The sequence below is a fragment of the Pholcus phalangioides genome, unplaced genomic scaffold (genome assembly GCF_987345545.1).
Source record: "Pholcus phalangioides strain wild (caught in Gottingen) unplaced genomic scaffold, Ppha-v1.0 ptg000018l_1, whole genome shotgun sequence".
In the NCBI taxonomy this organism is placed as follows: domain Eukaryota; kingdom Metazoa; phylum Arthropoda; class Arachnida; order Araneae; family Pholcidae; genus Pholcus; species Pholcus phalangioides.
In genome coordinates this window covers 11,614,031-11,626,412 of record NW_028301611.1, presented here as the reverse complement: position 1 = coordinate 11,626,412, position 12,382 = coordinate 11,614,031, and the positions used below count along the sequence as shown (strand labels likewise).

At 41.2% G+C, this 12,382-nt stretch overlaps 1 protein-coding gene across 1 annotated transcript; it reads right to left on the bottom strand.

Annotated features, from left to right (window-relative positions):
- Positions 1-4,575: 4,575 nt before the first annotated feature.
- Positions 4,576-11,259, bottom strand: LOC149071736 (uncharacterized). The gene is made up of 2 exons (XM_089247761.1): positions 10,603-11,259; positions 4,576-7,484 (listed from the first exon to the last, which is right to left on the bottom strand). Exons 1-2 carry the CDS (start codon positions 11,071-11,073, stop codon positions 6,906-6,908), a joined length of 1,050 nt encoding a protein of 349 aa, XP_089103887.1. The 5' UTR covers positions 11,074-11,259; the 3' UTR covers positions 4,576-6,905.
- Positions 11,260-12,382: the final 1,123 nt, after the last annotated feature.

Genomic DNA, 12,382 nt, shown 5'->3' with positions numbered 1-12,382 from the left:
ATAAGCAGGATCCACTGTACTCGTAACTGGGCATAAATAAGCATTCACAAGGGCCAATAAGATGGAACCCCTTCAAGTGGATTTATCAAGATGGATGATTCGATGGTGTAGCAGAATACAGCAAAGCAATCGAAGCAGGATGGAATGCACTCGTGTCCATTACGAAAAGTCACTGGGCATTCACAATCTTCAGGAGAAAGCCGATACCACCTGTGCAAAGCTTGGGCTGTCCCGACGATATATTGATGTAGATACTTAAAAATTACATCAAGAATAAGAGACCCAGAAGCCTACTTCCACATAGCGTGATTTCGTCACAGGATTGTCATGTTGTGAATATCGTGAAAGATCTTTTAGCGTGCTTCCACGTGAAAGATCTTTTAGCGTGCTTCCACGTGAAAGGGCGTTCTGCACGTCGTTCGAAGATTCTGTTCGTCTCGATTTGTGTCCGACTGTCCTTTGAAGCTCTGCAAAATACAGTTTCCCCGATCTTATTTATCTCATCAGTCTCACATCTCAGAAATAGAAAAGTATGCTCAGTTCTCAGGACCGCCTTAACACGTGTGAACTCATCCGAGCACAACCCAGGAGCCTCGGATAAATGTAGAGCTTCATGATAATCAGATCTTTCTTTCAAGGTGTCCACAACCGCCATTAAGATAATTTAATACCATTTTCAACCAGAAGAGGTGAGTTGTTCCTGAATTAGTTTGGTGTACCTACAGCATAGGTTTCCATACTTTTTATCCCGTCACCCCCCCTTCTTCAGGAACTTTTTTTCTCTTATTGCCTCCCACCCCTAATTCAAGAGAACCAATAGGATCCTATGTTATACCTGTAGCTTCTATCACCCTCCCTGGACCTTTCCACCGTCCTTGGGTGCGATATTGCCCACTTTGGGGAAATACTGATTTTAAGCAGGTATCTTCAACCCGTTGCTCGCTAGCACCACGGTGCTCCGTGAAGCGCCTTGTAAACACCCCCAAGTAAACACCTTGCACAAATTGCATTGAAAGATTGAAATCCTCCTGATTTCATGCATTTGTATGTCAAAGGGTGCCCAACTTGCCATAAGGGTGCTCTTCTTTCGATGATGGACGCAGGCAGTGCTCGCGGCTAGGAAAAAGTTGAAGACCTCTGCTTTAAAGCATAGTTTCACAAACTTTATGTTCCAATGTTCCACATTGTCCCCTTCTTCAAAAATGTTTTCTTCTAATCATTCTCTCCCACCTCAAGTCAAACCATATGAACCTATACCAAACCAGGAGCTTCTACCGTCCCAGACTTTTCTATCGCCCCCTGGGGGACGACATTGCCCATTTTGGGCAAACACTGCTTCAAAGAAATGTTTTACAAAAATGGGCAATATATCACCTTTAGCATTGAATTTCAAAATTTAACACGGATTGCCCTCGCAATGACTACAATGAGAGGAGGGAATTTTGTGAAGAGGGTGAGAAAAATAAGTTCGGAGGACTCTACTCCAAAGCTAGATGAATGAGGACATTGCTGTAGAAGAACATTCTGGGTCACATTCTCGATGGCTTCATGCAGCTTGCTGAATCAGAACAGACATCATCTCAAGTTTGTTATCTTCTTTCCCCTCAAGAAGTTGATGCCTATGATGACTTCTTATAACTAACGCAAGTGTCTTTCTCACATCCTATATAGATTGCTCAGTTGAACTCTGTCACACTTATCAGATATAGTCATTACCCTGACTCAGAAATGTTCGACTTACTGAAGAAAGCGTTGATATGACATCTGGCAAAAATATTCCAACCAGACCTGCGTTTCTGTTTCAGAATCTCAATCGATTTCCGACTCAACTGAACAGATCCTGTTCACAATTCAAGGCGCGAAATCTTTTACATCCAAATATACTCGAACAGGTTTCATTCCATCAACCCTGATAGTTATAAAATGTTACATAAGGATTAGCCCTCCATAATAAGTCACCGCATCATATGACACATTCTTCTCAGGTTTCGCAACTGTTTAAAAAACTAATAGTTCAAAATCAGGATTCACTATTCCATAATGCAGTGCATTCAGTCTAAAAATTGTACTGCAGTATGTACAGTATGTACAATGCTTTTCCGCAAATACAATTTCAAATCAAATGTATTTTATTACATTTTTTTTAAATTGTTCTAACCCCCCCCCCATAAAAAATGTAGGACTTTTTTTTATCCCGTAGAAATTCTAAAAAATATAATCAAAAATGACAATCTCAAATGATAAGGTTTGAGTTCGTATGACCACATATATTGACCTCAGGGCCGGAACTAAAGAAAGGGAAGCAAATTTTTGGAGCAGAATAAAACAACACCACCGTTATAAAATCAGAATTTTACAGTAGTGAGAGAGGGCGCACAGTGGCATATTTACTATTAGCAGGGCATAGCCTATGGCGACAAGTTTGAGTAATGAGTGATCAAGAAAATCACTAGAATGGAAGAAAGACGGCAAAATTTGGCTGGGAGTTACTTAAAGGTTGAGTGAGAAGGACCTATAGTGTATGCAACCATGTGAGTGGCAAAAACAGTATACAACCACATGAATGACCTAAAGGGAGAGGAACCAAGATGGTGAGTGAAAAAAACCAGTGACCTAGAGAGTGTGGAACCAGGATGGGGTGGTGCTTACAGCATGTGCAAGCATGTGAGTGACCAAAACAGTGACTTAGAGCAGCAATTCTCAAAATGTTTTGACTCTCAGGGCCATTTCTGGTACATAATTTCTATGGTGGAGGCCCCCCAGGCCTATTTTTTTATTTCTTCAGCGAAGTTACTGATTTGTTTTTATTATTTAAAAATTTTTATAATTATTTTCTCACATTCAGCCTACTGGTTTTTTCATTTTCCTCGAGCAGCCGTGGAGCCCCTGGGGAGTGCACACGGACCCCCAAAGGCTCCACAGAACACTGGTTGAGAACCATTGACCTAGAGAGCGTGGAAGTGGGACGGCAAGCGATCTAGAGTACGGAAACAGGATGATAAGTGACCTACAGCGTGTGCAAGCATGTGAGTGAAGTGCAAGAGAGTGAAGAAAAACCATGAATAACTTAGAAAATATGTAAACATGTTTGTGAACAAAAGAGTGACTTGGCAACAGAGGGGTATTTACAGTAGCAAGGCAAAACAAACTACAGAACTGGGCAGCAAATTTTAGGAATGAATGGTCAAGAAAATTAGACAAGCTGAGGGGAAACAAAATTTGTGCAGCGAGCGGGTGGAAAAAGCAATAAAGTAGCTTCTGGGTGGAGCGCAGCAGTAAAATTATGTTTGCCCCTCCTCATAAAAATCCTAGTGATTGACCTGACTACAGTTTGTTGTACCTGCTTCTGCAGTACGCATACTAAAGTTGGAACGATTCAAAGGCTATTGTTCGTAATGGAAATGGTATCTATCTGTTTTTGGGGTTTTTTTTTTTAGCATCAAAAAACAATCCTGCAATTTATTAAAGTAGAAAATTTTAAAAGATTGGAATTACAGATAAAATTGACTCATCACAAACGGTGCATGTTATGCTCCCAGATCAGTCTATACTGGTCCCGTGTTAAAATTTCAATCCTCAATCACTATAACTTGGACCACTTTGTGAAGAAATATCTGAGCCTTAGAGCGTTAACAGATGCCGCAACAAAGACAAAAAAAAATTGAGCTTGCAAACTTCTCATACAGACAGCTCTGTTCATACAAAATACAAATGACTGAATACCAAGCAGAGAGATGAATTCAATGTACCTTCATTTCTGTCGGGGGGTGGAGTATTGTCGTAATGAGCTATTAGTTGAGTATTTAACTCTATAATGCCCAGATCGCCCCAAGTCGGCCGAGTAGGTTAATGCCCATAACCGCCTCAAGTCGGCCCAGCTAGAGGGTATGGGTATGTTTTGGTGGGCTTTTGTCACCAACGGGGAAGAAGATGAAAGCTCTTGTCAGAGGCGGGAATGGAAAAGACAACTGCAACGTCCTATCAATGGGATTTTAAAAGCTGATGTACTAGAATGTTCCTTGAGAATGGACTAAGGGTACTCAATGCATTTTACAAAGAGATAATACTGTGAGGAAAGGGGTGTTTTCAGTATATATATAGACAAATTATCTCCCGAAAATCCATTTAAATGAAAGGGTGAACATCAATGCAAAGGGTGGCATGAATAGAAACTCATGGAGAAAGGGTGGGGAGAGGGAAGTGGCCGAAATTTGGACGAGTCCACTTCGAACACAAAAAACTTGGTATTTTCATGACCCTCCCAGGTTTTCTATCTGGGCGTTAAAGAGTTAAGAGGCTCTGTGTCCACGGGCAGTTCCTTCAGCGTCTACATAAGCTCTAAGGTAAGAAAATGTCAGTCCTATGTAGCTTGATGATAGAGCACTTGCCCTATGGCTAATTCCCAATAAGAGGTATACAGTTTTGTCACCAAATTTTTGTATGCACCAAAACAGTGATATGTCGCAAACATAATTCTTTAGGTCCTAAAACGTAGATGGCAACACAGTGGCCGATTTTTTTTTTTTACAGCTTATTGTTGGCATTTTGTTTTGCAGTTTCTGTGCCGTTTTTTTTCATGCTATTTCCTGGTTTTTTTTTCGCTTTACGGCTGATTGCGTAGATTAAATGTATCTGCACTGCTAGTATTTGAAGGGCCAAAAAGTGTTATCAACTTCCATATGAAGATGGACCTTTACAATCATTTTTGGGTAATCGAGCAGTAACACTAGTGCATAGCACCTTGCCATATCCTGTCTGAGGTCAATATTTTCAGGTCCTTATCTGCGCAATGAGCATGAACTTGGTGGCGACGCCGTTTTTATAGGCATTTATTGATTTCCATTGATTAAGCAACAATTATTATTGTTAATATATTTAACACATACCTATACTTTTTTCATGTTTTTGGGTAACCCCAGTGCTAAAGCGGGTTTGGTGATAAAAAAGTCACCAAATCACGGTATACCGTATACACTACTAGGAATTTACAGAGTACTTGCCCCGATGATGGGGGGGGGGGGGTAATGGTTCAATTCTCCGAAGAGGCATGTGAATTTTCTTTCCAAACCTCATCTTTACCTCCGCATGGCATAAAATCTTTCGCACTTTATAGGTTCTACTACTACTTTAACCATACACGCGCTTCGTACACATCCCTCTGCAGAATTCCTAACAAATCAGCGCATGCCAAAATGTGTATTTTCACCAGGATTTAAGCTAGATAAAAAATTCCTTTCACAAAAAAAAAGCAAAAATGGGGAGAAAAGCTTTAGCGAAATGAAACAATGCTAAAGTAATAATTGATGGTTGGATGTCTATTCGTTCCATACCTCCTGTATGCATTTTTGCGAAAGTGGCTACCACTTCTTTTGAATTCTAAGATTTTCTTTTGCATTTTTAACAAAATGCGACCATTGCTTAAACCCTGATTCTGACTGCATGTGTGGCCCCAGTGTTCGTCAATACGTATCTAGATGCCTAGTTCACACATGCCCTAAAATTCAATTTTACTCCTCCAAATTTCATTGAGGAGTGGAAACACTCCTTCACATTTTAGGTAATATTTTTTAAATAGCGTTAATTCTGTTTTTCTTTAATTATTCCTTGAAATTTTGTAGAGAAGTGAAATCCCTCTTCGAAAAATTATTGTCTCGGATAACACTGTGTGGCCCTACAGTATTTATATAGTCAGAGTTGTACTTGTTATTGGTGGTGATGCCCATCTATCTTTCCTCCAAAGCAGAATACGCCAGTGAACGTAGAAATCTGCGATGTTATGTCACAGGACAATCTCGAAGAATTTTAAGAAAAGTGTAGAAAACACTAGGCCTGTTATAGGTATTTTTTACAGCAGAACATTGCAGAGAAAGAATGTTTTGCAGAACAACGCGAAACATTCCGCTTTGGGGGCTGTCTTCCATGTGGGGTGTATCATATTCGCTCTCGTAGCTAAAACGAATCCAGAATCAAAGTTTCAAAACATCAAACATACACAGTGAAATCACTCGTAATTTACCTGTTTTCTGGAACCCAAGGTCGGGGCAGTTTCTTGCACTGGCAAATGGGGGCATATGACCAGAGGCCAACGAAATTCGCTGCTTTTTGTATCACAGGCACAGGCCCTCCCCCCCAATACCTCCGCCTTAACGAACACTATGTAGAAGGGTAACTCTCCCCCCCCCCCCAAAAAAAAACACATAATTTCTACAGGTCCCGAACTTATGATAAACAGGGCCTGTCCAGAACAGGAAAAGCCTGTTCTCCTAACAAAGTAAAAAATGTCTTGCAGGACGCAAGTTATTAATTTTCAAGCATAAGTTACTTTCCCAAAATTTTGGATATACAGTCGAATCCCATTTTAATGAATACCGATATAATGAAAAAAAATCTCGTTTTAATGAACACTTTTCCAATGCCCTCCCCCAGATAAGTTTACATAGGAACAATGCAAATATCTGGGATTCCTTTATAAAGAAGTGATTTCTCGTCTCTTGGAGTTCGTCATAACAGGATTCGACTGTATTTCAATATCTGATTATTTATCAGATTATGTTTCAACATTGGCACATCAGCAATGAAAAGAGAAAAAAAAACATGTCAACATGAGGAACATACGTAAAAATCTAACATTGCTTTAAAACACAATCAACGCTCATTTTTACAAACTTTGAACAATTTGTTCGTTAATATCAAAAGTCTATAAACATGGGATGATGTTCAAAGAGGACTGGTTTGTAAAATTGAGCGCCGACTGTGGTAATTTCTCGTCTAGAATTTAAAATAAAAGTTATCAATATGTTTGTTACGCCAATAGAAAGAAAAAAAGGGAGGAGGGGGTTTAAATAAAAAGTGATTGGATTGAAATTGAATTCACAATGAACTAGTATGATATTGTTAGGTTTTGCCTAAGACCCAACGGCGGCCTTGGGCGAGGAACTGAAATGGCTACTGCCAGAAAACACCTGGTTCTGTTGAGTAGAGTTGTGTGAAGTCCTCACGTAATTTATATAGAAAATAACGACCACAGACACTATAGAAATTATCACCAAGAAAAACAGCACGTAAGACCAATGGATGTTGCATATGATGTAAGGATTGGCGTAAGGGTCTTTCACGAGCGTCGACTGGATGCCGGGAGAACCAAGCGCGGATGGCGCTGCTGCCACCGCTGATGATGATGACGATGCTGCTCCTACATCTAGCGAGTCCTTCTGAGATTTCGTATTGAGGACGATCTTCACAAGGTCTTCGTCCATACGCTTCAGAAACTCTGCGGCATCTTGTGGTGAATTGTTCGGCAGCGTCACACCCATATTGATCACCCTGACATTGTAGTTGCCTTCCTCGCTGCTGTGGTTACGCGACTCACCCGGAGAAACGGGCTGCGACAGAATTCCATGCTTCCTGACTGGTATCTTCAGATGCGGTAGGGCGTAGAAGTCTTGATCGCTTATCAGATTATTGGCTCTCTTGATATCTGAAATCTGAAAGAAAAAAAAAACGAATAAACAGATTTGAATTTCTAAATTAAAAGAAAGCATTTTTACACATGAAATAGAATACAATCTGAGGAAAATGAATTCCCCTGTAACACTTCACTGCTCGAGTTCCTAGTACACATGTACAGCCATTCGGGCTTGTCTAGCCCCTAACGTTTTCACGGTGAATTTTGAAACACTCTATCCTATAAATGGAAACATTTCTATTGTGTTAATACAGCATGTACTGTCTTATGCTATAGGGCAGTTAGCTCAGCTCGGAACAATGCAAAAAGGAAATCATTTCATGATGATTTATAAAACAAGGAAAGTTTTCACGGGGATCTGATCGCTTCCAGTAGATAAAAGAAACTTTTGTGCCTCCACAATCTTCCATGATGGAAGGCTGCAGCGATGCAATTACAACCAGATGTGACGCGGGGAGAAAAGTCAATACTTTCCTTTTATTACTCTCAGAGGATACAAAGTATTCAAAACTTTAGGGACCTATATCAATTTTCCAGTTGCTACGGTGACCTGGGATTGCTCCCCCCCCCCCATGGCTGCTAAAGTTTTATGCCTATTCCGGGAGTGGCCAGCTTCATGCCTCTCCCCCTCTGCCCAAAAGGGTAGGGCTGACAGAGCTCCAGCCCTGCTGTCCGCGATGATTCTAATCATTCTTTGCTTTTCCATGCTACAAAATTCCATTATAAAGAGGCCAGTGAAAAGTCTGGCATAGGGGCCCGCCAAGGATTTCAGCCTGGGGTCCATTCAATGCCTCATGAGTTGTACCAGTAATCCGAGAGTGCTCAGCTTATTAATAGATTTAACGCCATGGCAATAATTCATGTGGCAATTTATCAATCAAACTCTACATAAGTAGGCCTATATGTATGAGCTGGACAAATACTAGGAGCCAGGTCACCATGGCGACTAAAAAATTAACACAAACTTTCTTTTTTGTGTCCAATAACGGAACAGAAACCTTAAAACAGCACAAATTCATTGCAAATTGTGTCAAGTGCGTCTGCTAGCGTAGAAAAGGGTTCCCTAAGTACAGGGCCAGTAAAAAATAACTATTTTGGAAACTGTCAATAAAAAAAATATGTGTGCGCACCTAAATTTTTTTCTGATTTGTCAAGCCCTGGTGTATGTTATGGCCAAAGATTGCAATCGGCCAGTTCATTGACCAAAAGTGGCTGGTTATCCCTGTAATTACTGTGATATCAATTTCCTAACACAAATGAAACCAAATGCTGGCACAGCTAACATCTTGAGATTTCTAACCAAAATGCCAGTGCTGGGAGTACAACAGACACCCCAAAACCGCCACAGAAGTCCAGGTCTGTCCATCCGGTGGTGCCAACACCACCATGCCCTAGAAACACCTCCCACCACAAGCCAGCTGAGAAAGGAAAGGGCTCCTGGTCCCAAACACGCACTCCCCTCCCCCAGAGACGAAACCCCCAAAAGGCCATTCATTTACTTAGACCTAAAGTAGCAATTCAAAAAGCCAGGACGACTGTGGGAACTGTGAAGTCTAACACACGGTTCCCCATGATACAGAAATGATGTAATACTTGTACAGAAAATTAAAACTCAATGGCAAATCTTCTATGACAAAGGTTCTCAAACTTTTTAATCCTAGGTCCATTCTGTTACCTCAATCAACGTTTATCAACAGCTCCACAGAGCAGTTTAACAAAGACTATCTTCAAAATATCTTTGTTAAGGTCTCAACTCTACAGCGCCCCTGACAGAGATTGGTGACACACCAGGGTCCAGCAGTAAATATCGATATTTAGATTCCTTTATTTGTTCGGGTCGCCGTAGCTTACCATAATTAAATTTTTCTTTCAAACCAAGCACAATTTAGATCTACTGCCATCTAGTGAGTTGTGCCGGAAGTGTAAGTATGTATACCTAACAGTCTGAGTGCCGTATCTAGTGTTGCGTCTGATTTTTCAGTGCTGCGGCATCCCTATTTCAGAAGTGATCATTTGATCATTTTTGTCGCAACACAGTAGTTTTCTGCACACAAGGGCTAATTAGACCGAGCCCTATAATTTACTGATGATTCTGAATGGCAGGCTTGTTTTTATAGGCCATTGAGAGATTGGTGCGCTAACCCCTTGATGGGGGACTGACTCCCTGCGGTAAGAACTTTTTTTCTGCGGTCATACGCCATTTCTGTTGTACCCCTGTGATAGGAAAGTTTTCTAACAAGGAAGAACCAGGTATCGAACTCGCGACACCTCTAAACATCCTTTGGCATTTTAGGCGAGTATCTTATCGACCTGGGTTATTGTGCTGTTTCAGAAGTGAAGTGTAATGACTGAATATATGTACTCTTTGTAGGCCTGTTGCTCTCTGTGGTGAGACTTTTTAATGGGGAGATCGCCTCACATTTTCGCCTCAGAGTTGGGGGAACCAAAGAAAACCAACTTCGCCCGACCACCACTGTGGCGACAGTAGGGCTCAAACCCGGGTCCCCCTTGATGCCATTCCATTACTATGACCACTCGAACACCACAGCGACACCATAATTACCACGATAAAATACGCCAACTTGGCGATGACCTCAGAATCGTGCCTTTTACTTATTCAGGTATCTGTAGTCACTCCACGAACAGGCTGGCCAAAGCCAGAAAAGGGCATAGGCGGAGATAGACTTGGAGGTCTGGGGGGGGGGGCACGATGATGTCAATTCATATATACATTACATCAATTGACTCCACTTTTGACACTAGGGGGGAGAGGGCATCTCCGCCCACGTGAACCGACAGCGCCCCATTTTGGGCTTTGTTTCCCATTCGGCACCAGGGATTCGTTTATAACGAAACAAGCAGTTTCACCGGTCTCTTGGACCCCAAAGCAGAATGTTTAGTACTGTTCTGCGACGAGCCCTCGGCTGACTGGAAATGTTCTGTGGTAAAAATCCCCATACATGTAATAGTGTTTTTTGCACTTTTTCTTAAAATTCTTCCAAATTGTTCTGCAGTAGTGGTAATTGTTCTGCGACGTACGTCACAGATTTCGGCACATTCTGCTTTGGGGCTCTTGGAGTTCGTTATAACGGGAACATCCGACTGTACATACAAAAATAACAATTGACAAAACTAACCGAACAACGGTATTTGAGGGATACGCTCTGGAGGGTGTCGCCATCCTTCATCTTGACGGTGATCATCTCGCGATTGAGGAAAGGGTCAACAGCCGCCTTCGAGTTCAGGTCACTCTTGAAGCCGTTGGCGCCAATCTTGGCCGCGGCCAACTCCGACTCACCACCATCGCGGCTGCTCCCGTTGGGCTCACCGGGCTCGGGCAAACGCTTATTTGGCGAGTTCCTCTGCCTCAGCCTGAAGATGGACGAATCGTGGACCGTAACTATCTCTTCGTCATCATCCGTCGTGTTTCCATAATCATCCGACATCAACGGGAAATACTCGGAACCTTTGGACATCTTGCATGATGATGATGATGATTTCTTCTTGACGTTGCTGCTGCTACGTCCGACAACTTTCTTGCCGAAACTCCATTGATGACGTTTACTCTTGTTCAGATGTTTGACGTCAACTCTGAAATCGTTACTCATTCCATCAGCGGAATATTAATTATCGGAATTAATTAATTAATTACGGCCACAACTCGTTAATTGCCTCTACGACTTTCATCCTTAATCAGCTGAAACCGAAAATAGCGTAGTTGTTAAAAAACATAAATAAAGATAGCCACATGTTAACTTTTGACTGTTTGACTTTTTTTTTTTAAACTTTGTTGTGTTGCCACATACAATCAATACAACTCTTCAGGACCTACGATGATGTTGACGTCACTATGACGTCATAGTTCTCACTCTGCTTGACCATACGTCCCATAAAAATCTGATAATTTTGTTTTTCTGATAAATCTTGATTTTTAAATGAAAGTGACGACTCTTTTCTACGTGTCTATAGCGATGGGTGGAAAGGCGGTTCGACCCGTATGTCCCAAGACCAGAGTAACCAGATTCAAAAACACATAAAAAAAGAGAAGGGTGGCTACGTCGGCACTCTTCGTAACGTGTTTCCTCATTTTTACAACAGGTGGCGACTTACCAGAGAAAACCCACTGCCATAATAATTTCCCTCAATTAAACCAGAACCACAAAAAACAAATATATATGTATATATGATCCATCTCCCTCCGTTTGTAATGAATTGTCACCACCGTCTGGTCAGCTCTATTGCTTTACATTCTTACTTACACTTCTATTTGCCTGGAACATGGAGAGGTTTCCTTTGTATCTCGTGTTATGTCACATTCATTGGCATTTCTGAAAGCTTTTATTTGTTAAAGTTCTACCTTCAGAAGGTTTTAATTTTCGAGATATAGCTTCTTTGTCAGAGGCGATTTGTAATCATAGCATTGAGTATTTCCTGCATTTTATTTTCTTAATTACCTAAAGGAAGAGGTAACAAGCCACCCCCCTCTTCAGTACACGTCATTTTCAAACTTCACTCATAATTGGAAAAATTGATGGCAGATGGCAGCACTATACACAAAACATGTATTGCGCAAAAACAAACCTTTCATTTGGTTCACAATACTGACACGCACATTCGAACATGTACCAATTCTTTAGAAGTTCTGCAGGGGAATATGTACGAGGTGCGTGTGGTTTAGTAATACACATCATTTGGGGTTAATGAGCAAACATCCAATTGCATTCTCAAAATGGATGTTAGATTTTCTTCATCCAGAGTTGTTTTTCGGGCTGTCACTTTCATATTACCCTGGTCGTAAGAGTAGCACATGCTCTGCTTGGATGCAACTTGGGTTCTTGTATTCTGGGGGGATTTTGATGGCGAGTTGTCAAATCATGTGAACAAGTGTGAAAAAAAAAAAACACTCATATCAATAAA

Coding starts and splice junctions, on each gene's coding strand:
- LOC149071736 (XM_089247761.1), bottom strand. CDS start 11,073: ATGAGTAACGATTTCAGAGTTGACGTCAAACATCTGAACAAGAGTAAA. Junction 7,485..10,602: donor CCCTCAAATACCGTTGTTCG/GTTAGTTTTGTC, acceptor TTTTTCTTTCAG/ATTTCAGATATCAAGAGAGC.